Source organism: Carassius auratus, chromosome 27 (assembly GCF_003368295.1).
Source record: "Carassius auratus strain Wakin chromosome 27, ASM336829v1, whole genome shotgun sequence".
NCBI lineage: Eukaryota > Metazoa > Chordata > Actinopteri > Cypriniformes > Cyprinidae > Carassius > Carassius auratus.
Window position 1 is genome coordinate 16,136,169 of NC_039269.1, and position 22,956 is coordinate 16,159,124.

A 22,956-nucleotide genomic window follows, 5' to 3' on the forward strand; every position below is an offset into this window, starting at 1 on the left:
GCAATAGCTTTTTTTGGTAACGTGTTTTACCATCATTTGCATTAAATACAGCTCTCAACCATCTTAGAACAGATTTATACAACTTTGCAATAGTCAGAACATCTGCCAATAACTCCAAAGATGTAGGAGCAAATTGCTTTCTCATTTATTTATTTTTTATTTAAAGAAGTTGCAGCTCTTTCATGGATTTTGGGTTTGTGAAGTTCTCTGCCTCAGCTTGTACTATAGTACAACTGCTGAACAACTTATACTACCATACATTGATTTACAAACTAGTCTGTAAGGACAACAATAAAAAAGATAATTGCAACACTGTAGCTGTCAAAAATGTCTGGTTGTTTTCAAAAGGGTTCATACATTTACCGGTAATTTTATCCAAAAATATGTCAGAACCTTACATTCAAGAAATAATCTCTAAGACAAACTTTAAACAATAAGTTTGAACTTTTTATTCTCAAAACTGAATCTAAAGAAACCCCAAAAGTAAGACTAATAAATAAAACATTGATATACAGCATGTAGTTAGAAAATAGATGCACAAATGTAAACCTTTACAGAATAATACAAAATTAGAAGATGGCACAAAAACTAATCCGTCATATCTTTGAAAAGTGGATGCTGCAGTGCCACAGAAGCAGTTATCCTTGATGCTGGGTTTAAATCTAAGAGTTTATCCAGGAGGTCATACACATCATCAGGCACTTTATCCCAGCCCATCTCCTGCAGCTGTGCACTGCTTTTGAGGGAGCTCTTATGCTTCTTAACAGGACTCCCTGCATCCTGTTTTCCTTCTGCTGGGTTATGTGAGGCTAGAAACTCAGAAGGTAAGCCATCATCCCATGATCGCAAACCTCTAAGAGTCTCACAGAGGATCTTCAGGTCCAACCGAGGAAGCTCACGACTGCACACTACAGATTTACCTGCATTCAGACATAGAAAATAATATTCAATCAACTTAAGGTACAAAAAACAAGACCAGAATCAATATACAACATTATCCAGAATCATCTGTACTCTTGAGCCCGTAGACAATGATTTACCGAACGTCTTAGCAGCCTCTATCGTCTCTCTAGATCCACGGATGGTCATTATCTGGGTAAGAGCGATCAGATCATCACTGGCTTTGAAGAACGGATACCTCCCACTCAGCAGTGACAGCAATATGACACCGGCTGACCACATGTCAATAGCTGCAGAGAGATGTTGCTTCTGATGTTAGTCAGAATGTATTAGTTATTTTTGAAAAGAATAGATGCTTAAATATAAGCTATTCAGAATTTAACTGATTATGAAATTTACAAATGTACATCACACTGTGCAGCCACATTTACTGTTGCTTGTTGACATTTTAGGCAAAGTCTAGTCATTTTAAAAGTAAACCACAAAAGTGAGACTTTTGTTCCCCATGCATATTTTACTTTTGTTCAAGTTGGTCATGTGAATTTGCTGCTTTGACTGCAAGAACGATGCTTAATGCATCACTACAATACTATTATAGTATCAAACAGAGATTTTTTGATTTGTGTCTAATTTTGACTTTGATTTTTATTCACTTGGGTATTGTGATGTTGATTCAGTAACCACTCTGACAGATTCAGTATGTGATTTTTTTTTTTTTTTTAAGATTTGTTCAAAGAATTTGACTCATGAAACATGTTTGTTTGTCAGACTACACTAGCATGATTATAGCGTTTGCTTTCATGTCCAATTATGTTGGACGTCTACATCAAGTTGCACTGTACTTTTCCAAGTATAAAATTGGAAACTTTACAAGTTGAATGGAACACACCATTGGGAAAGAAAAGTAAAATTCACCCCCCCCAAAAACAAATGTCATGTGGTAGCTTTACCTGTTCCTTGGTTAGGGCACTTAGTCAGAACCTCAGGAGCCCTAAAGCCCGGTGTACCAGCCCTCGGAGCCACCTGCTGTTTCCTAGGAAAAACAAAGCATTCTTCACTCACTGCACTATTAAATTAATGCTGTAAAGCCTGACATATTAAATAATATTCTGATTTTATTTTTAAATGGCACAGTTTAATGAACTACTAAACAAAATCTTAAAATAAATAATGTTTGCATTTTTTTTAATTGCTTCAGTCCAATAAGTGTGCATCTTTAAATAGTACTAACAATATACCTTACTAATATATTACTATGTAGCAGTCTACTGCTAATACTTATAAATAAATCTTTATTTTTAAAGGAATAATCACATTTGTTTTCTTTTGCAAATTTAACTGAATCGATACTCAGTCCGAAAAGATCACACAGCTAAAAGACCTACAAGTGTACCTAAAATAAGTAAAACTGTACCCAGCTAAAAGGGTACCACATCCTGAAGGTTTTTACAAATATACTGAAGACTTTTACATGCTAAAAAGTATAAAATATGATGTAGTAGATTGCAAATATTCCTGCATAGTTTTGATAATTTCTAGGCCTTAGAAATTTGCATAACAATTAAGATTAAAAATAGGCTTTATGAAAATTAAAATCTGTAACTATATGATTCGATTAATTAAGAGCATGTACCTTGACAGGCAGATGTTGCAGATGCGGTCAGTCATGTAGCAGCTGCAGGTGAGACTTGGACTAACGGCAGGAGGTTTGGGTTTCTGACTCTCAATGGGGGCTTTCGGTCTCTGATTCAGTGATGTTCTCACTGGTATTGAACGGTGTTTTGAAGAAACGATCTTCCGTGGAATTAATTCCTCTCGTTTTGGTTTTGAAAGCAGTCCCTGAAATACAATTTGACAGGTGAAGAGCTTATAGTTATTCAGAAGGTGTCAGATGCAACCAGTGTGAAAATAGATGCTAACCTCAACTTTGTCAGTGCCAGGTTTATGAGAGTTTGTGCCATTTATGTTTTTCTCCCCAAATACAGACCGTGGTGCATTATCAAGTTCCAACAGTTCCTTTGAGAGGAAGGACATAGGTTTTGACATAAGTTTCCCCAAACTTGGAACTTGGATGTACAATATTTCCCTAATTTGACTCAACCATCATCATATTAAAAACGTAATTTATTTAACAAAGAAACCAGTGCAGACACCTTGCTGTGTTTAATGCGTGAAGCTGGGCATGGTCTTTTAGCAGGTGCTTTAGTGCTGGACTGGAGAGCAGTGTTTCTGGTGTTGGGTGGTAAAGGCACAAGTTTCTGTTTCCCAAGTGATTCCTCCACCATCTTAGATGACCCGCCACCTTTATGAGATTTTGATTTCACCACCTTCAGCAATTCTATCTGTGTATCAGGAGTGCCTTGTGCCAAGCCAAAATCCACTAGAGCATACCTGAGGAAAGTGAGAGATGGGAATCAGCATGCCTCAGTTTAGTTGGATCATTTTAATAAAATTTATTTGAAAGTGAAAAAAAGTGTAAGTTTAATATGTAATATAATTAAAAATTTATATTACAACCCCTACGCCCTAAAATTTCAGAAATCAAAAGTAAATAGAATATTGTGTGTATATAATTCAAAACTTTGACACTTCAGAAAGATATAGTAAACTGTTCCCACATGGATCGGTTAATCCAAGTCAGGAAAAGAAAAGAGCAACAGAAACCTCAGGTTTCAATAAAAATTATCTGTGTTTTGAAGACGAACAAAAGTTTTAAACAGCATAAGGGTAACAAAAATAAATAAATAAATATTAGGAAAGCACAATATTCAGCACAAAACTGGTTATAGCAATATTAAAAGGTAATTTTCCCAACTATTACATTACGATCACCTTTGCCATCATCTAACACTCATTTAGCTGGTTAAATCAATTGCTACTATTATCTTAAATAAGCAAGAAACTGTGGCGATTGCATATGTTTTAGGAAGAGAATCTAGAACCACAGATACATGAACATCAGATACATACTCCCTCTTTTGTCGATTGAACAGGAAATTGGTTGGTTTGATGTCTCGGTGGATGATGCCAAACTTGTGAATGTGTGTCAAGGCTTTGAGCAGGTGGAAGATGTAATGCCTCACATCCTCAAAACTTAAGGAATTAACAATATCCTACAGGGAATTAAGACTTTTGGGTAAAATCTTTGGTACTGGTTAAGCAATTCATGACGTATCATTATTTGGGGTAAAAGCACATACTGCAGACACTTACCACAAAGGTTTGATGCTCCATATATGGCATGACAATGACCACGTGATGCTCTTTCCTGAAGCAGTATGTGACTCCCATCACATTTTCTTTCCCTCTGTTGAGGGAAAATAATTTACAAATCCTTTAATGTAAATCTGAAACCAAAGGTATCTATGCCAGAATACATGAAAATGGTATTAGGTCAAAATATGAAAATATATACATCACTCACCCAGCAACAGTCAGGCACTGTAGTTCAGCGGCTATACGGACAGGGTGACTGGTAGGGATCAGGTGTTTCAATGCAAACATCCTTCTCGACCCATCGGTCATTTGTGCCTCTGCCAAATACACTGAGCTGAAAGTGCCTTTAATGACAATAAAGGATCTTAAAGGTTTGCCAATCAGCAGAAGGAAAACAAAAAGGGTGATTTCACTGCATTCAAAGACAAGAAATATAATGGCAAACCTTCTCCTATTTTATCTATGATACGAAAAATTTGAGACAGCTGTGGCAGGACTTCATACAGGTATGCGATGTCGGTCTCAACATCCTCTAAACAAAAGAGAATCAGGTAGGTTTAATTATTTTTTATAGACAGTTATAACATTATCTAAAAATGTCACTAAACAAGCATTCATTCCCTTGAAAAACAGAAGTTCCCTTCAGCATAATTAAAACTAGAAGTACATAAAAGTAAAAAATAATTTACCATAGAAGAATATACTTAAGCAAACAATGGAATGTTTTTGGACAACTAACTGCATGTTAATACCACTTAAATGAGAATGTATTAGATAAAGCATACTGCTGAAGGTACTGACAAACATTTTAGGAAACTAAACTAAATTCTACTTTAATATTATTTCTGTTGAAACTTGTATGCCATGCATTTATTTATATACATATTTAATTAAATGTAATCTCAAATAACACATTACAGTTCCGATTATAATAAAGCACTGAACAAAAATACACATGAAAATGGCACAAGAAAAAAATATTATGATTAACGTTACATGCAATTCTTTCTCACAAATGTTCCCACATATTGAAAGATGGTCTCACTCACTGGGAATTCTGTGCTGGTTCCTGCCTTTTGCAACACTTTGCTGAGTGCTCCTCTGGACAGTCTGAGCTGCTTCCATTTAATCTCACAATTACCAACAGTTATAATGTGGGAAACTGTTGGATGGCATTAAAGGGTATTATTACTCATTTACAGCTTAACTAGCATAACTGTATCCAAACAAGGTCAACAGACAGACAGACACACAGACACAGACACAGACACAGACACACACACACACACACAGACAGACACACACACACACACACACACACACACACACACACACACACACACACACACACACACACACACACACACCAATAATAATAATAATAATAATAATAATAATAGCAGTAGTAGTAAAAACCTTAATATACATTTCAAGGTCATAAGTTACTGCGGTAATGAACTTACTATAGCTCACCTGTTTTTGTTTTCACCGAGTTTTTGATAAACAATGTCCCAGCAGACTATATCCGCACTGACATAAACGGTTACAGCGTAGAGTTCACAAGTTAACTTAAGAGCCTATTTTGATATTAAACACTAAATACGTAACCCTGTCAAACACGCGTATTTCTAAAAGAAACAGCGAATATTTTCATATACACAAACCTCGGACTTGCGAAACTGTCTCTCTTGTCTCCTTCCGACAACTTCCTATTCCCGCGCTAAAACAAGACGCAGATCACGTGACCAGTGCTATGCCACTTGGTTAAAAAAATGCAGTTCCACTAGTTAAAGTTCCATATACAACTATAGCTGCTATGAATTTAATAATTGCTGACATTTAATATGGATTTTTTTCCCATAATAAAATTTAAATAAAAAATCGAATACTCAAATACAACTCTTGATATAACAGTTCAAATGAAGAAGACAATGTAAAATGCAGTTTAATTTAATAATTTTTGTTTTATTTTACCATTACAAACAACTAAATTTGAATGTATTATCGAACTATTAAAAATGCGTTTCTCTTATTTCTAAAATGTTGATATTACAAATTTTTTTTATTAAACGTATTAGTAGTTTAAAGACTGAATTACTTTTATTGTTTTTATATAGGCTTTTTGCCCATGAAGGGTAACTTTAAGAGGGCTTTTATATTGAAAAATCTTTATCGTGCTGAGGCGCGCTCTCTTCCGGTGTGAATTAGAATTTAATTTACTATTATTGTCTTTTTTGTATTCCTGCTGTACAGTTTCATTCACATATGTACAATGCAATAAGTTGAATAATTAACTGTAGCTAGAGCTGGTGTTAGTAAACTATCGTTCATATCAAATTGTTAATCATGGATAAATTTGTAGTTCGGTTACCAAAGGCAGACAGGGTGCAACAGGAACCAAAACAAGAGAGGAATTACAAGCAAGCAACCTTAGAGTCTCTGCGGGTAAGTCATTGGTTGTTTTACCCTGGACATAATTTAGGTGTGGTTTTATTTATCTAGTCATCTGTATTTTTACAGAGAGTGGTCGTGATTGAAGACATTGAAAGGTACAGGTCAATCCTTGAACTGCCTGGCCAGCCTAAAGAAAATATGATAGAAGCCTTGCAGGAGCTGGATAAGAAAATGCCTTCCAGAGAAGTGCTGAAAACTACCAGAATAGGTCAGAGTTTATAGTTTTTTTCCTTGACGTTCTTGTTATATCCCTCTTTTTATTTCTCATTTATCAGATAAGATATTTTAAACAGATATTAGTCAATTGCCATCATCTGCCACTAAATTAGTCCTAAGGTGTGGTATCCCCAAAAATCATTCCCCTAAGAAAATTTAAATGAAGAAAATATTCACATTCTAACAAATACTATTTAAAATTCATACCACTTTCTCATTGTTTTTAATACAGGACACACAGTTAACAACCTACGCAAACACTCAGAAGATCCTGAAATCAAGTCACTAGCGGGGCAGGTGTATAAACACTGGAGGACCTTCATTGAGGAACATGCAAATAAACCTACTATAGAAGTTCGCTGTGACAAACAGACTGAAAGTTTGAGGAGCAATGCAAAGAAACTGCTATCTGAAGCTACAGGGTTGAAGGTACTGATCCTAAGTGGTCATTAAAATTTCTTTACGACCTATGCTTTCAGTAGATTATTGCTATAAAAAAAAGAATTAGCTTCAAGGCTGAATACCTCTGCTCCCAACCACTAGAATGTAAAAATAACTGTGCTGTACCTTCTAATTGTAATCCAAAAAAAGTGATGTTCTTCAGCAGTATTTTTGTCCTATTTTCAAGTTTATTTACTAGAGGCTCAAAATGACATTCAATTAAAAATTTTCTCTTCTGAGTAATTGATAAAAATGAAGTGAATTTATAATTAAAACAAGAACAAATAATTGAAAATCTGAAATTGTATTACCATAAATTAAGGCCTTTCAAACATTTTAAGTAGATTTTTCTGAGCCAGTTGGTAGATATTTGTTAGGTTTAATCATAAATTTACTTATTCTTTTATCAAATTCTCATAAAGCTTTTTGTATGTGATTTTTCTTGTCAAGCAAATATATCTTGATTTTAGAGTTTTAAACATTTGCACCTCAAAACAAGACAAAAATAAGAAGGAAGAACATCACATTTTAGCAGTGTGTTCAGTAGCTGTTATTTCTATATTCTAGTGGTTGGGAGCGCTATTCTTCAAACCTTAAGCTATTTATTTTTGTAAAATTAATAAAAAAATAATCAAGATCTGAAGCGAGTTTTTTTTATATACTTTAGAGTGTTCCTAATAACTAGTAACTCATTGTGCAATTCCTAGACATGTACATTTAGAGAACATATTGACATATTGTGTTCACTTTAAATTGTTCACTATGAAAGTCTTAAATGTACCTTTAGAAATGCTTTATGAACCCCATATGAAATATTACCATGACACAGTTGTACTTGAAATTCTTATTGTACATAGATAATAATTATTTTCCTGATGTTCCAGGTGGAGCATGGACTTGTGGAGAACATAGAGAGAGAAGTGTTTCACCAAAGCTCTCGACTTATTAGTGGAGCATACAGAAGGACTGTGAGGGCTCTTGTCTTTGCACTGAAAAATAGGCCTGATTTGAGAGCGCAGGTCAAGGATGGTAAACTTCCAGTTAATGCATTTGTAAGCAGTCACAAAAAGAAACTGTAAAGAATTGAAAAATTCAAATACAGGACCTCAAATTTTCTTTTTTGTAATTTTTTTTTTTACTTTTTAACTTTCAGTCTTGTTCTTAAATACAACATTTGACTTTTATTTACATTGCATTTGTCAATACGTTCTTTCCAAAACATTACAAAATGGATTATCCAGTCCTTATGTATGCATTGTGTGGCACACCTATAGAAGCACCAACCACACAATAGCAATTAACATGAGGATCACAGCGAGGACACAGATGCTGATGAAGATGATGTCACTTGTATCATGAGGTTCACTTTCTTCATCGACATTCTTGTTGTTTGATTCCTTGGCCAGACGGGCCAGTTCATCGAGCCGGTTACGCTCCTCAACTGAGATGATGCTGACCATGGCCACCTTCTTCTGGGCATCACATTGCACCTCATACTCCTGAATATTCTGCTGCGGTCCATCAGAGTAGTCAATATAAAGCGAGTTCACCAGCATGGTGATGTTTTGACGTTTCTATAGAAGATCACAGGATATGGGGAAACGTTAATTTTCATTTGAACAAAACCATATTAAATCTAGTCTTTAAACTGATGTAAGATACAGGTATATCAAAAATTCGCTAACATCAGCCACTGTATAAGACCTGAATCTGAGATTGTCGCTGAAAAAGGTGTAATGGGGTATCCTAAGAAATCACTGCATGAGTGTCTCTTTATATACCTGTCCAGCAGTTCCACAGTTGACAAAACGGGCTAGAATTTTGTAGGATGTTTCTGTGAGCTGGGCCGAACAGGATGGATTCCCAAGATAAATGTTCTCACGGTCCAGCTGGGGCAAAGCCTCTCTGGAGATCTGAATCTGAAACTCAGTTCGGGTGCAGCTTACATTGACAGGCACGACTGCGAGACACAAAGACAACAAAATAATATATTCAGGTTGAGTTCAATGCAGTGTTTACAATAATTATGTGAAAAACGTAATGTAAGGTATAAATGCAATTCTCTTAAGCCCAACAATGTGATTGTTTTAAATAATACATAGGAATGAGTCTTATGAAAGGTGTTCACACAGACTATTAATTACTTTTCACTGGTGTTTAGTAATTTACTTTTTATAAGATTCCTTAATGTAATGCAATTATTTGCTTAAAGCTACACTGTAAATTAGATTTTTTGCTAAATACCCTTTTTAAATAAATACTCATATTTCAGATCGGTCTCAACATTTTTGTGGGAAACAGCATACATACATAATTCACCCATGTGCCTACTCCTAGTGCTTAAAGATCTAATGTCATTTATGTTAGAAGCCTGAATGCAAACTATGATAAGTGAGCACTCACCTCCTATATAGGAAGCCATGAATCCCTTAAATGCATAGTTCCGGTCAGTGCTGAGAACAACCAGTAATTTATTTCCCTTAGAGGTCAAAGATGGAGGCTGTTCACTGCCACACCACTGACCCAACAGAGTGTCTGTCTCGCTGTCCCCATCGTACACAGACACAGAGTCATAGTCGCACACGTCAGTCAGGCTGTTTCGATCCTCAAGCTCCAGAAAGGGGAAAAAGAGCTTAATCCTGTAGCCAGCTGCTAAAGTGATTGTCCAGTGACAGTTGATGTTGTTGGGGTAGATGTTTGGGTAGTGAGGGCTAGTAAAGTTCCCACTGATATTTTTGAGAATTTGCTGGCACTCTCCTTTAAAAACATGAATATCAAGGACTATGTATTTGAAATTTTATTTTGTGATAATATCTTGTTTGAAAACGTGTCTCACCTGAGTAGTAGTAGGCTTTAAAACCTCTCCCGCCAATATTAAAGTCAGATTTGAAGACCACAAGCAGATGGTTTGATGTGGTGACAGTGTTGGGAGGTCTCTCGTTACCACAGTAATTGCCCAGGTGACGGTGTTTAACAGAGGGGCCATCAAAGAGAGCCACGTAGTCAAAATTGCACCCCTCATTGTTTTCCAACTGGAAGTCGAGAAACACCAGGCTCACTACACTCTGATTGGACACGTGTACAGTCCAGGAGCAATCTGCATTGTTGTTATACTCTAGTGGATAACCTGGGCTTGAGATGACCCCAGATAGACCGGTCAATACCCCACCACACATATCTGATTTTGAAAAAGGAACAAATTAAGTTGACTTTACATTTTTATTTTTATATTAGTTGCAATAAAAAAAAAAATTTCATCTAGCATGCTGTCATTTACCTCAAAAATAATTGACATTTATTCCTTAGTTTGTACTTAGTTTGAACTTGAACAAAACATTCCATGGGGCAAGGCATTCTAGAGGCTTCATGCAGAAATGTGCAGCTCATATATTTGTATACAGTGCTACAGGCAAAAATTTTTATTATTAAGTGTTTACAAATTTATGAATTTTTAAAAGGTCAAGTAAAATGAGTGTAGGGTAATATATTGTTTTGATGTAGAAAAAGTTGTAAGTTTAATTTGGACTGTTTTGAGCAGTCTTGAGTTATATGTTGAAATTAATTTAATAAAATCAATTTCAATATATTTCACTATAAAATAGTAATATGTGGAATACTATACTGTTTTTTATGAGGGTTATCTAGTCATGACATTTGAAAGACTGGATATATCAAGGTTAGTAAGCAAATTCATCACACTAAACTTATGTTATCACATATGATTTGGGGCTATACTACTGAAACAAGGTGTATTATCGCTTTTGCATTATCTTACCCCATAGACTTTAATTGTAAAAAGGTCTGCAGTAAACACAATACATGGTTATTTTTACAAACTGATGGACAAGTGGTATTTATTGTCTGTTTCAAACTGCATATTAACTGATATTGCACCTGGAATCATCAGTTGCACTCCTCACCTTTCCTATAGCCAACCGAGAAACCCTTGCGTGCAACATGGCGGTCTGAGTGGAAGATGATGGACATGACGTTCCAGGATGAGCTGAACTGAGGAGGAGACACATCTCCACAGAATTTCCCCAAAAGGTTGCCTTCATCCTCTGAGATGCCATTGTATATCTTGATGTAGTCATACGCACAGTCTGTATGGTATTCCAGCTCGAAGTGATGGAACGTTAACAGTACGGAAGAGCCTTCCGAGACCACTATCAACCAGGTGCATTCAGTATTATAAGGGTACAGGCTTGGAAAATTAGGGCTTGACACGTTGCCACTGCTTGCAGAGAGGATTCCTCCACATTTAACACCTATAAACATATTATACTGTAAAAAAAAGTAGACAATAACTTCCCTTATAGGAGCAGGTCATCTTACAACCTCTTTGACACTTTACATTTGTTTCTTCTTAGTTGTATGCTTATCAGTTATGTATAGGGTTTTATGTTACATCTTAAATTGTTAAAGTATTTACCTTACCTTGTGGAAAGGCTACTTGTGATGAGCTTTGATTCATTCTTATAAAGGTACAAAACTGACTTTATTATTTCAGAAGGTTAATACTATATGTTGTTACTGTACATTTCAAGTTCAATCTGTAAAATCTAAAACATTGATACCATATTTCTGGCAACCACAGATGTTTTTTATTTATTTATTTTTTTACCACAAATATTTATAGTAGATTTTTTTTTAAAACAGTGTACAGTTGAATACATTTTTATCCAAAGCAGCAAACAAAATCTAAATTGTATTCAGTTTCTACCCTTTACAAGTATGCTTTTCCTAGTGAATATACTTGTGTTTAAACTAATGCTCAGAAATGCACAGGCATTAAAAACTATCACAGAATCATCAAATTTAGGAAGCTGCCATACTTACAGAAGAACTGAGGTGTTTACAATGATACAACATTCATAAGGTGTAAACTTTCACCCATGAGATAGGAAGCAGTCCTACCTTTCTTGGAGGTGACTTTTCCAGCAATGAACAAAACATGAAAGAATACAGTCATCCTTAAAACCATGTTGTTTCTTGTAGTATGTAGTGTTTAAATTCTTCTGCACATACTGTCCTGCAGGTTTCAGAGAGCAGGAGTAATAATAAAGCTCCTCATTCTGCGGCCTCTTGTTCTGGGGCAATTTGATAGGTGGTCCACTCTTTGGCTCTCTGACTAAATTTTAATGAGGACTATCAAATGCACGCAGGTGACTTGTCAATACACTGTTTGGAGAGAAAGGCATGAAAAGTTAATGAGTGTATCATGCACATGGAACAAGTGGTGTGTTTCAAGTTGATAAGAGGAAGAGGCACAGATGTCTAGATGTATTACAAGCAGTATACTATAATGCTGCTGATGTTTTAAAGTGTAAACAGACTGAAGTTTGGATAAACATTATTAAATATCCACAATTTATGCAATTCATTACATTTTTTAGAGGGTGAATTTATAATTTTTATTATTCAAACAATACAAAAAAAAAAAAAAAGTTTGTACCTGAAACCAAGAAGCTAATAAATAAACAACTGAAAAAAAAAATCCAATAAAAAGATACATTTTGACATAATACATGGCTCTACACTAATACTGAAAATCCCAATTTCCACCAACAGGATGATTAAAAGGTTCCAACTAAAAGATGTTACAAATCTGCCTGGAAGATAACGTGGTTCTGTACCGTCCTAATGCATTGTGAGGAGGAGCATTTTGGGTGGCCAAAGACTCAAAGGATCACAGCTGGAGAATTGCAGAGAGCAGTTGAGTTTTGGGGGTCAGAAAGCCCCTACATCACCACATGTTGTTCAGGAGGGTTTCAATTAAGTTTTTTCTTGCTCATCCAAAAACAAACTCCAGCATATTCATTTGCCAGACACAAATGGAACTTAAAAATGGCACTAGCTTCTATGTTCAGATGAACATTTTGCATTATGGATTCTATCAAATACCAGCAGATAAAAAATCTAAACCAGACCGCTTCTGTTACAATTTACGATTACGATTTTCCATCAGGACAAAAATCCAAAACAAACATCAACATCAACACAAAAATGGGTCACTGAGCACACAATCAAGCTTTTGCCACGGCCGTCCCAGTCCTCCGACCTGAACTCTATAGGAAATGAGTGGGGTAAACTGAAGAAAAGAAACACCAACATGGAGCTGTGAATCTGAAGGATCTGGAGAGATTCTGTATGAAGGAATGGTCTCTGATCTTGTCAAGTGTTCTCCAAACTCTACAAACATTATCAGAGTAAACTCAGAGCTGTTATCTTGGGGAAAGGACTTTGCAATAATTGGGTGCCAAAAATTGTGGGCAACATGAACTAGAGAAAGCTAGTTTATTTCACATTGAGATCACCCCGCCCCACACATGCTCATTAAATGAAACTGACACATAAAACAGATTATTTGTAATTTATTTGCAACTTTATGATATGAAATGATTTGTTTTAGTCCTTTGAGTGCCCCAAACCTGTATGGGATGAAATTAGACTCAAAATGATTAATAGATGCACGCAAAACAATGTACTACATACATTTTATACATGTATTATATGAACAACACAAACAAATGCCTTTCAGTTTGATTCGGGTTTAAATGATTGTGGAGCGATTTGTACATATACAGACATTTTTGCAAATAAAAATGTTCTGTTCTGCATTACTATATCATAAATTGCTGATGCAAAAAGGAATCCAGAGTGGGGTGATTTGTGCCAGGGGGGAAGTAGTTCCACCCCTTGTTTCTGGAAAACCATTGAATAAATTGGTCATGTGACCACATCATTTTAAAAAGCCATCCATTTTACTCATTCTCCAAAGAAGAGAGACACATGGCATGGGAGGTAATCACAATTTAGCTAAAAAAATGTTTTTTTCCTTTCAAAGTAAAATTTCTATGATCAAGGTTTTTTGATTGTAGAGTCTGAAGAATTCTAGAAAAGTCTGAAAACATTTCACACGTTTTAGTGCTTTACCATGTTACACAATGAGTCCATATAATTAGCACGATGTTAGCTCTTAACTGCTGGATCATGCTAGTTTTTCTAACTTATGGGTATGGGGTGATTTGTGCCAAAGGGCCTGGGTTAAGTTGTGCCAGTGGCACAACTCACCCCCACTTGTGATTATTTTCAACATATTATTCATTTGTAATTGTACATTGCAATCTTGCATTTTAGCACTTAAACTATGTGGCATTCTTAATTTTAGACAAAAACCCATTATGCCACGCACTTATAAACGGAAGACCGACAGAGCTTCAATAGCTCTTGTGGAGTTGGACAGAGCAGTGAAACAGATGCAACAGAGAAAAACCATACGTCAGGTGGCAGGGGGGAGATGAATATTTGCAGGAAGACTATGAAAAGATTCAGGGAGAAGAAAAAGGGTTGCCATGACTTTGTCAAGTAAGTCATGGATCAACATCTTCTGATGATCCTGGATCAACATTATTGTCCAAAAATATAGACCTAACCCTATCCATAATTTAGTCCTAAAATCCGAGGGAAATGATAGTTGATTAACAATGGTGTAGAAGCTCCTAATCCTGATTATAAGCCTAAAACAGATATTTTCTGAAAAGTGATATCTCATTTCTGATTGGTTGATTGGAATGTTGTTCAAGGATGCTGATCCAGGAACATGTTGTAAAAGATAGGAGAAGTAACAAAGAAAAGGTATAAGAGAACATCTCTAAAGTGATGGACAGGTAATCATGAATCATAGGATAACATATTCTCTCTCTCTCTCTCTCTCTCTCTCTCTCTCTCTCACACACACACATTTAAAGAAAATAATGAAGGGGTTATCCCTGAACGTGATGTGCTCAAGAAACTACCCACACCCTAGTTTATATTCCCCTGAAGCATTGACAAGTGGGATGTTAAGTAGTATGCCAAATCCAGACCACCTAGACCTACATACCGACTTGATAATCTGGAGAAGTGAGGAGATGGCCTCATCAGTGAATGACTTACCTGTCATTTGTTTAATTTAGCTAACAATGATTTCAATTTTGAGTTTGCACTATGTTATTAAAGAGAAGTTTTATTCAGTTTTTAAGTCACCTAAGTCACAATAGGATTTGTAAAAATTAGCCAACTTTATTCTTATATGTTACATAATTGACCGACAGTGTTCTATGCATGTCAGGCATATATTACCAAAGCCTTTTTGCCTGAAATGATTCACAAATATCATATATTGTGTATTTGTTTTCCCAAAAAACTACAAAATATGTCTTATTCCAACAGTTTAATAGGGTGACAATAACTGAATAAACCTTACATTTGTAATTTTGTATTGAATTTGTCTTGTTTTCATATAGCATTACAGTTCATAACATTAAAATGTTCTGTTTTACTTCAGAAAACACTGGCACAATTTACCCCAACATATTCTCCTAAAAGGCACAACTTACCCCGCACCAGGGGCAAGTTGTGCCACGAGACCATTTTTTTCCCAAAAGCTATATTTCTTGAACAATTTATTTCAGATCCAAATTTATTGTTCTCAGGGATGCACCACATCCTGAAATATATGTACATTCTAAAGTGAAAGATATTACTGTCATGGCCTCACTTTAAAGTCACTTTGAGTAAAAACTGGCACAACTCACCCCACTTTCCCTATATGTACAAATCGCTGCACAATAATTGAATCCCGAATCAAATAGAAAGGCATTTGTTTGTGGTTCGTAAGATTCATGTATAAAATTGATGTAGTACACTGATATTTTTGCGTGTATCTATCAATCATTTTGAGTCTAATTTCATCCCATACTCCCTCGTCGGGCCTTTGGAAACGCATGCATATAGACTCGAGTCCGTTTATGCAGTAATCAGCAATGATCGATAGATGGCAGTAATATGTAATATCAGTTAACATGCAAGTCCATTGTTTCCAGAAGAAGACAGACTCTCCACGTGACGTCGAACAATCATGGCCGCCTACTGAATTCAACGACAAAATGTCACAATGACGAGCATCATTTGGTTTTGTTGAACATAGACTAGTATATTAATTTCAGACACCTATTATACATGCTAGTAAAAATGTTTAAAGCAACAGTACAAAGAGTTAGTACGTCGGCTCTTAAAATAAGCCAAAACCGTAAATCAGAAAACTTTCATAGTGTCCTCATTATGATTCCTCATGGACGTTGCTGCTTATCCACCAGCTCTTGTTTATATGGGAAGATTCTTCCGAGAAAAAAACCTCGAGTGGTCCATGAAATAGCCGGACTGGAGCCGATCACTTATGCCGACAGGATGCACTTCGTCCCTGGACTGGCAAAGCCGAAGTTTCCTCCCTGGGAACGTGGATGGAAAGAACCGAATCACTATCAGTCCCCTAAATTAGAAGACATGCCTCTGTATAAAGACAAACCATGTTACATTTTCAACCAGAGGACGAATGTGCTGGAAGGTATTTATAGTGTTTCTGTGCATTTCTATGGGAAAGACAGATATTTTGGTTTTATATATATATATATGGGTGTGTGTATACTGTGTATTTGCTTAAAACTTCGGTTTGACGTGTATAACTGCAGATAATGTGTGATTGTGATTTGTGTGTAGGTGTTCGACAAGCTCTCTGGCTCAGTAAGTCCGTCCTCATAAAAGGGTTCCCTGATCAGATTCTCACCCTTGCTGAAGATCCAGCCAATCAGATTGAGAATCAAGATGAGAGAGTACAGAACGCCATTAAAAGTTCCAGACTGTGGGACACCACAGAACACCGGCCACCCAGAGAAAGGTTCTGGTGGGTACCCTGACTGTATTACTGTTCTCACTTTCGTAGTCTAGAAACAATACTTGAATAAAAAATGGCTTTGTCTCAAACATAATTCCTTAATTAGAAATTGATCTTCATTAATGAAGTAATGACACATTAATAATAAAATGACTGGAGAGGCTTTCATTCTTTTTCATTTTCAAAAAACTAGAACACACATAATCACTGACCATCTCTTTTGTATAATTTTGTATTAAACTCATGAGCTTGTTTAGAGTTTTCAGAGTTGATAATTTGATTAATATTTAAGTTTCTGAGCCCGTGTTTTTGCTGAAAACCAACAATGTTTGTGTTTTAGATTATTGCATACTGCAAACTATTTCATAACTAAAAATATCCTTCCTTAAATTAATTGGTTGAAACAATAAAGGAAATTCTGTCGTTTTCTCTCTTCATTACAAACCTGTATGACTTTCATTCTTTTGTAGAACATAAAATTCATATTTTAATATTCTCTAAAATATGATAAACAAAAGCTCAAACGTGCTTGTTTAATGCTTGAGAGGTTTGGCCTTGTGCGTCAAGCAAGCATGTAACTTTTCAAAACAGCAGTTTTTTTGTGCTGTTAACAAAAATAAAATGCTAGGAACTGAACACTAAACCCTCGCAAGTTTGACTTTTGCCTTTTGTCTTCTATAAAAAAAAACTGTTCAGTTAGACAGGAAATTTGCACATGCTCAATATGTAAGCAACAACCACAGTTTCCTTTTGGTGGGTAAATCTGTTGGTTACTGCAAATAGTACCACAAGTGTCTTTGTGAAATAATGTTTAAAGGGGGGGTGAAATGCTCGTTTTCACTCAATATCCTGTTAATCTTGAGTACCTATAGTGTAGTACTGCATCCTTCATAACTCCAAAAAGTCTTTAGTTTTATTATATTCATAAAAGAAAGATAGTCTGTACCGATTTTTCCCGGAAAAACGCGACCGGCTGGAGGCGTGACGTGTGGGCGAAGCTAAAGAATCACGAGCGCCAGTAAGCTTTTACGTTGAGAGCGTCTGTGACATTACCGTGAGGGAAAAACCATCATCCAAAACAAACCATGGCTTACAGTCAGATTCAGCCGTTTATTTATGATCCAGAATCAGATCCCGAGGCTGAAACTGAACGAGAGCAGCAGCAGCAACGACTCACTCCGAGTGGGGCTCGAACCCGGGTCTCCGGCAATCGGAGGGGACGCACTAACAAGGAGGCAGAGATATTTTAAGCAGTTTTACTCGCCGCCTGCGGTTCCAACACACGATCGTGACCCTTTTTCGTTGGGATTGCATCATCCTTAAGAAATAAACGATACGCAAATCCGTCGTCAAATTGGTCCTTGTTTGTAAAACAAGCATCTTCGAAATGCAGGGAACAAACACAAACACTTGCACAACTCCGTTGATGCTCTGTAAAAATAAACTCCATCCACTGGTCCCTTAATGCTGTTTTTTTTTTGGTAATCTGTGCAGGGTTGTCTTGCCCTGGCAACCAAAAACACTCCTTCTTTTGTGACTTTTCGCGACGCTCTCGCTCTGATCAGTGAAATGTCTGTGCTCAGCCTCTCAGTGCTCTGCTATACGGGAGCGCGCGCTCTTCCGGCAGAAGTGCCCTTGGGACCCATATAAGGAAATTCCGCTCCATCTAACGTCACACAGAGCCATACTCGAAAAAAACTTTCCGAAACTTGTGACAAACCGGAAGGAGTATTTTGGGAACAAAAATACTCCTTCAAACGTACAACTTAATTTTTGAAACTTTGTCCATGTTTAGCATGGGAATCCAACTCTTTAACAGTGTAAAAAAACTCAGTATGCATGAAATAGCATTTCACCCCCCCTTTAAAGTGTTTTTCTTGTGATTGAAAAATCATTGAGTGATAGGTATGTGTAACAACATTATGTAGATGGTCATCCATATATAAGCAATGTACCATGTTTATTACACTGGAAGCAATGCTAACTAAAAACATACCATACAGTGTGCAGTTCATGCAGTTCACTTCATCTTTGTACCATAAACAAACTCATGGTTAAATGAAGCGTGCACACCAGCTACTGTCCCCTCTCACCCAGCGCTTCATAATTGGCTCAACAGCTTCAATATGGAAGGTGGCATTTGGCCCGGGCCGTGTCGCTCTGATGGTGTTTTGAATTTAATGACGGTCATTAAACACAGGCCAGTCTGCATCCACAGCAGGCAGCGGCTCTGTAAAGCCTTTATTAATTAATACTGCTCTTGGGAGGTCTGCCATTCATAAGAGCATCTTTGATATCTCTTCATCTCCCCGGTTAAAATCTGCCCTTTGGTGGCTGTTTTATCTCCCAACTACTGCTGGCCCTTAACATTTTCCTTCTCACACTCCATCACACCACGAGCATGAAAAGGCCATATTGACATTGACACGAAAAGACATGACACTTGGAAACATGCGTTTGGTGAATTGGAGATGCTCACATCCATCAAATAGTTAATAAAATGAGTTTTATGTGTATTTTCTTTTGCTCTATAGTCCCTCGCTCTTAAATGGACTGCTTCACCTGTGTGGAGGCCTGCAGGTCACTCACCCTGAGCTGGCCAAGAGGATTCTTGCTGAGAAATACAGTTTAGCAGCGACCTGGAGGAGAGGTGGGTTTATATTGGGCAACATTTTGAGACCAGATTTATACTGGCTACAATACTCTTTTTAGTTGTGTATATATATAAAAATATTGTTTCTGTATATACACAAACACATTATTTTTTGATACTGTATGCTCACCAAGGCTGAATTTATTTGATCAAAAATACAGTGAAAACATTAAGAAAGTGAAATAAATGTTTTCTATATATAATTTGATTTTATATATATATATATGTATGTATGTATGTATGTGTGTATATATATATATATATATATATATATATATACACACACACACACACACACACACACACACACACACACACACACACACACACACACACACATATATATATATATATATGTAATAAGTATTAATTAATAAGTATTAATTTCTTAACAAAAACAAAGCAGCAGTGTACATTGTGTTGCCAAGCCCTTATCAATAGTTCTAATCAGTTTTAAAGATGAAAGGATCTTACCCCATACAAGGCTTGTGCTCGAGCCAGTGCATTTCCAAAGGTGAACATTACCATTTTAGCACGGAGCTGTTCAGGAAGGAGTTTTGGGGCATTTCCCATCTCCATCAGGAATATATATATATATATATATAAGAATCATGTGATGTGATACTGAAGACTGGAGTAATAATACTGAAATTCAGCTTTGCCATCACAGGAATATATCAAATTATATATATATAATTTGATATATTCCTGTGATGGCAAAGCTGAATTTCAGTATTATTACTCCAGTCTTCAGTATCACATCACATGATTCTTCCGAAATCATTCTATTATGAATTGGTGCTCTAGAAACGTACTATCGATATTGAAAGTATATCTGTGTAATTTAATATTTTTTGTGAAAACAGTGATTTCAGAATTTCTTAATGATATAGAAACAGCATTTATATGAAATCTTTCATAAGATAAATGTATTTGCTGTCATTTTTGAGCAATCCAACACACTGAATGAAGGTATCAATAATAATAATAAAAAAAGCTTTATTCAAAATGTTGTAGTATTCAATTTGGACGTAGAATGAATTAGTTATTCCTTGCATATATTTCTGTGTTTAATATATATATGTGTGTGTGTGTATGTATGTATATGTATATATAGTTTTTTCTTTTGAACGAAGCTGTATTTAGACCAAAAATGCTTTATTTAACCACTTTTGTTTCTAGGAGAGGACGTGTTTCAGGTCAGAGGTCAGAATGGGTGGCTGTTGAACTCCATGACTCCTTTACCGGTGTTGGCTGGACAGGAGCAGATCCAGAGCACTGCTGATCAGGCTTTGGAGACCTTCTACCCCATTGCGCCCACCATTGACCTTCAGAACACACATGTTTACCAGGAGAAGAACGATACAGGTCAGCCACTGATTCATTAACAATCACTCACGACAAAATCCCGAAAAACAACAACAACGACTGAAAGTCATTTATTGCAGTGGTCAATCAGTCAGTATTTTTGTAATTAAAAGTGACTTTTAGCATGTTTAATTTGAAATCATTTACACATTTATTAGTATTTAATTAATTGCTTATTTCCCTGCTGCCAGGATTCAGAGAGGACTATCCTTACCCTCATGCCCACACTCTTTTCCTGATGGAGATGGGAAATGCCCCAAAACTCCTTCCTGAACAGCTCCGTGCTAAAATGGTAATGTTCACCTTTGGAAATGCACTGGCTCGAGCACAAGCCTTGTATGGGGTAAGATCCTTTCATCTTTAAAACTGATTAGAACTATTGATAAGGGCTTGGCAACACAATGTACATTGCTGCTTTGTTTTTGTTAAGAAATTAATACTTATTAATTAATACTAATATATATATATATACCTAAAACTATCATGGTTTCCACAAAGATATTAAATACAATTTTTACTTGGTCTTAAACAAGGCTGTATATACTGCTAATTGTTGTGAATCCGTTCAAACTGGACATCAGTAAAAAATGTCCAAATGGTATTTAGTGCAAAATGTATGTAGATAAATAAGTGGTGTTTGTTCCTTTGTTTTCCTATATTGGCAAGTAGAAATAAACAAGATTATCAACAATGATCATTCTTTATCTTGATGACGTGTTAAATATTTACTTACTTCTGTACTCTGCATGTTCAGTTGAGTTTGTCAGTAATGATATAAAGCAAATAAGTAGTTTACAGATGTTCTCTTACCTTTTTGCAGAAGGAGCCCAGTGTCCTGGAGAAGCCCATCGTGGTGCAGAGCGTGGCCACTAACGGTCGTCTCTTCCAGTTTGTGGTGTTTCAGCTCAACACGACTGACCTGCAGTCTGACAGTGGAGTGAAGAATCTGGTGTGGGTGGACGAGGACCAGCCTCTCTATGAGTTTGCCAAGGTCAAGCCTCTTATCAAGAAGAAAGTTGTGCAGGTAAAGAGTTCATTCAGATAAATTAAATCTATCGAGATTTGGCACTAAAATTATTATTAATTTTTTTTGAAGAAATTAATACTTTTATATATAAATAGTGCATTAAATTGTTACAGGAAAGGCATTAATATTGTTACCAAATTTGTTTTAATTTAAATAAATGCTGCAATTTTTATCTTGTTAATAGAGAAGTGTTTCTTGAGCACCAAATCATATTATAATTATTTCTGGAAGGATCATGTTACACTAGAGACTGGAGTAATGGCTGCTAAAAATTCAGCTTTGAAAACATATACATACTTTAATAAAAAAAAAAAAAACACCTTTCAAATGTAATAACAATATTACATCACAATTTTATTGTATAATAGTTTTTTTGTTTGTTTAATCAAATAAATTCAGCATGGGTAAGCAAAAGGTCAGTCAAAAATATTTTAAAAAATCAGTAGTGTATGCCCTGTCCAACAAACATTTAAACATTATTTAATAGCAGGGTTCCTAAATTTAGTGTTTGATATTAAATGTGGGTAAACGTATGTATTTGCATTTGTTTTCACCATCTCAGATGAATTGTGCAGTGCAGAATGCCACTCTTTTATTTTTTGCTTACAAGGAAACGTTGCTTGCTCAGAAACTGCTGTACAATACTTGGAATTCTGTGCTGAACAAATTAGAACTCCATTAACAGAGTTGTGATATATAAGAAGGTGGTGTCAAGTTTTGTCATTGTTGTTTGTTTTGTCGACTGAACATGTTATGCTCTTCATTATAGGTCCCTGCTGGTTTGTCAGGATATCAGCCTGACACCTTCAAGAAGTTCCTAGCACTCTACTTACATGGAGCAGTGTGAACAGACCAAAGCACCTTTGCAGAATTATATAAAAATGTCAAACTCTCATAATTGAAAAAATAAATAACTGAATAAAATGTTGGCAGTTGAGACTAAACATGACTGTTCATTTCAATGTC

General features: G+C 35.9%; 4 protein-coding genes across 9 annotated transcripts; 2 read left to right on the forward strand and 2 right to left on the reverse strand.

Moving 5' to 3' along the window:
* Positions 1-133: 133 nt before the first annotated feature.
* On the reverse strand, positions 134-5,861 carry cdc7 (cell division cycle 7 homolog (S. cerevisiae)). Of its 6 annotated transcripts, XM_026206173.1 has the most exons (13): positions 5,781-5,830; positions 5,590-5,646; positions 5,166-5,278; positions 4,562-4,648; positions 4,325-4,460; positions 4,114-4,207; positions 3,871-4,013; positions 3,054-3,291; positions 2,821-2,916; positions 2,534-2,739; positions 1,851-1,933; positions 1,041-1,190; positions 134-920 (listed from the first exon to the last, which is right to left on the reverse strand). In XM_026206173.1, the coding sequence occupies exons 3-13, from the start codon at positions 5,239-5,241 to the stop codon at positions 589-591; spliced, it is 1,641 nt and encodes a 546-aa protein (XP_026061958.1). In that variant the 5' UTR covers positions 5,242-5,278; positions 5,590-5,646; positions 5,781-5,830; the 3' UTR covers positions 134-588. The 6 variants fall into 6 exon arrangements, with proteins under 6 accessions (XP_026061958.1, XP_026061959.1, XP_026061961.1 ...); XM_026206174.1 differs by lacking the exon at positions 5,590-5,646 and having other exon boundaries at positions 5,781-5,861; XM_026206176.1 differs by having other exon boundaries at positions 3,228-3,291; positions 5,590-5,851.
* Positions 5,862-6,304: 443 nt separating this feature from the next.
* Positions 6,305-8,417, forward strand: tceanc2 (transcription elongation factor A (SII) N-terminal and central domain containing 2). Its single transcript, XM_026206182.1, has 4 exons — positions 6,305-6,561; positions 6,637-6,778; positions 7,019-7,215; positions 8,112-8,417. Exons 1-4 carry the CDS (start codon positions 6,463-6,465, stop codon positions 8,304-8,306), a joined length of 633 nt encoding a protein of 210 aa, XP_026061967.1. The 5' UTR covers positions 6,305-6,462; the 3' UTR covers positions 8,307-8,417.
* A 43-nt stretch (positions 8,418-8,460) lies between these two features.
* Positions 8,461-11,520, reverse strand: cdcp2 (CUB domain containing protein 2). The gene is made up of 5 exons (XM_026206181.1): positions 11,148-11,520; positions 10,064-10,405; positions 9,631-9,984; positions 9,009-9,187; positions 8,461-8,801 (listed from the first exon to the last, which is right to left on the reverse strand). Exons 1-5 carry the CDS (start codon positions 11,503-11,505, stop codon positions 8,496-8,498), a joined length of 1,539 nt encoding a protein of 512 aa, XP_026061966.1. The 5' UTR covers positions 11,506-11,520; the 3' UTR covers positions 8,461-8,495.
* A 4,576-nt stretch (positions 11,521-16,096) lies between these two features.
* On the forward strand, positions 16,097-22,934 carry mrpl37 (mitochondrial ribosomal protein L37). The gene is made up of 7 exons (XM_026206183.1): positions 16,097-16,615; positions 16,768-16,951; positions 19,477-19,592; positions 20,778-20,963; positions 21,155-21,306; positions 21,784-21,987; positions 22,760-22,934. Exons 1-7 carry the CDS (start codon positions 16,231-16,233, stop codon positions 22,835-22,837), a joined length of 1,305 nt encoding a protein of 434 aa, XP_026061968.1. The 5' UTR covers positions 16,097-16,230; the 3' UTR covers positions 22,838-22,934.
* Positions 22,935-22,956: the final 22 nt, after the last annotated feature.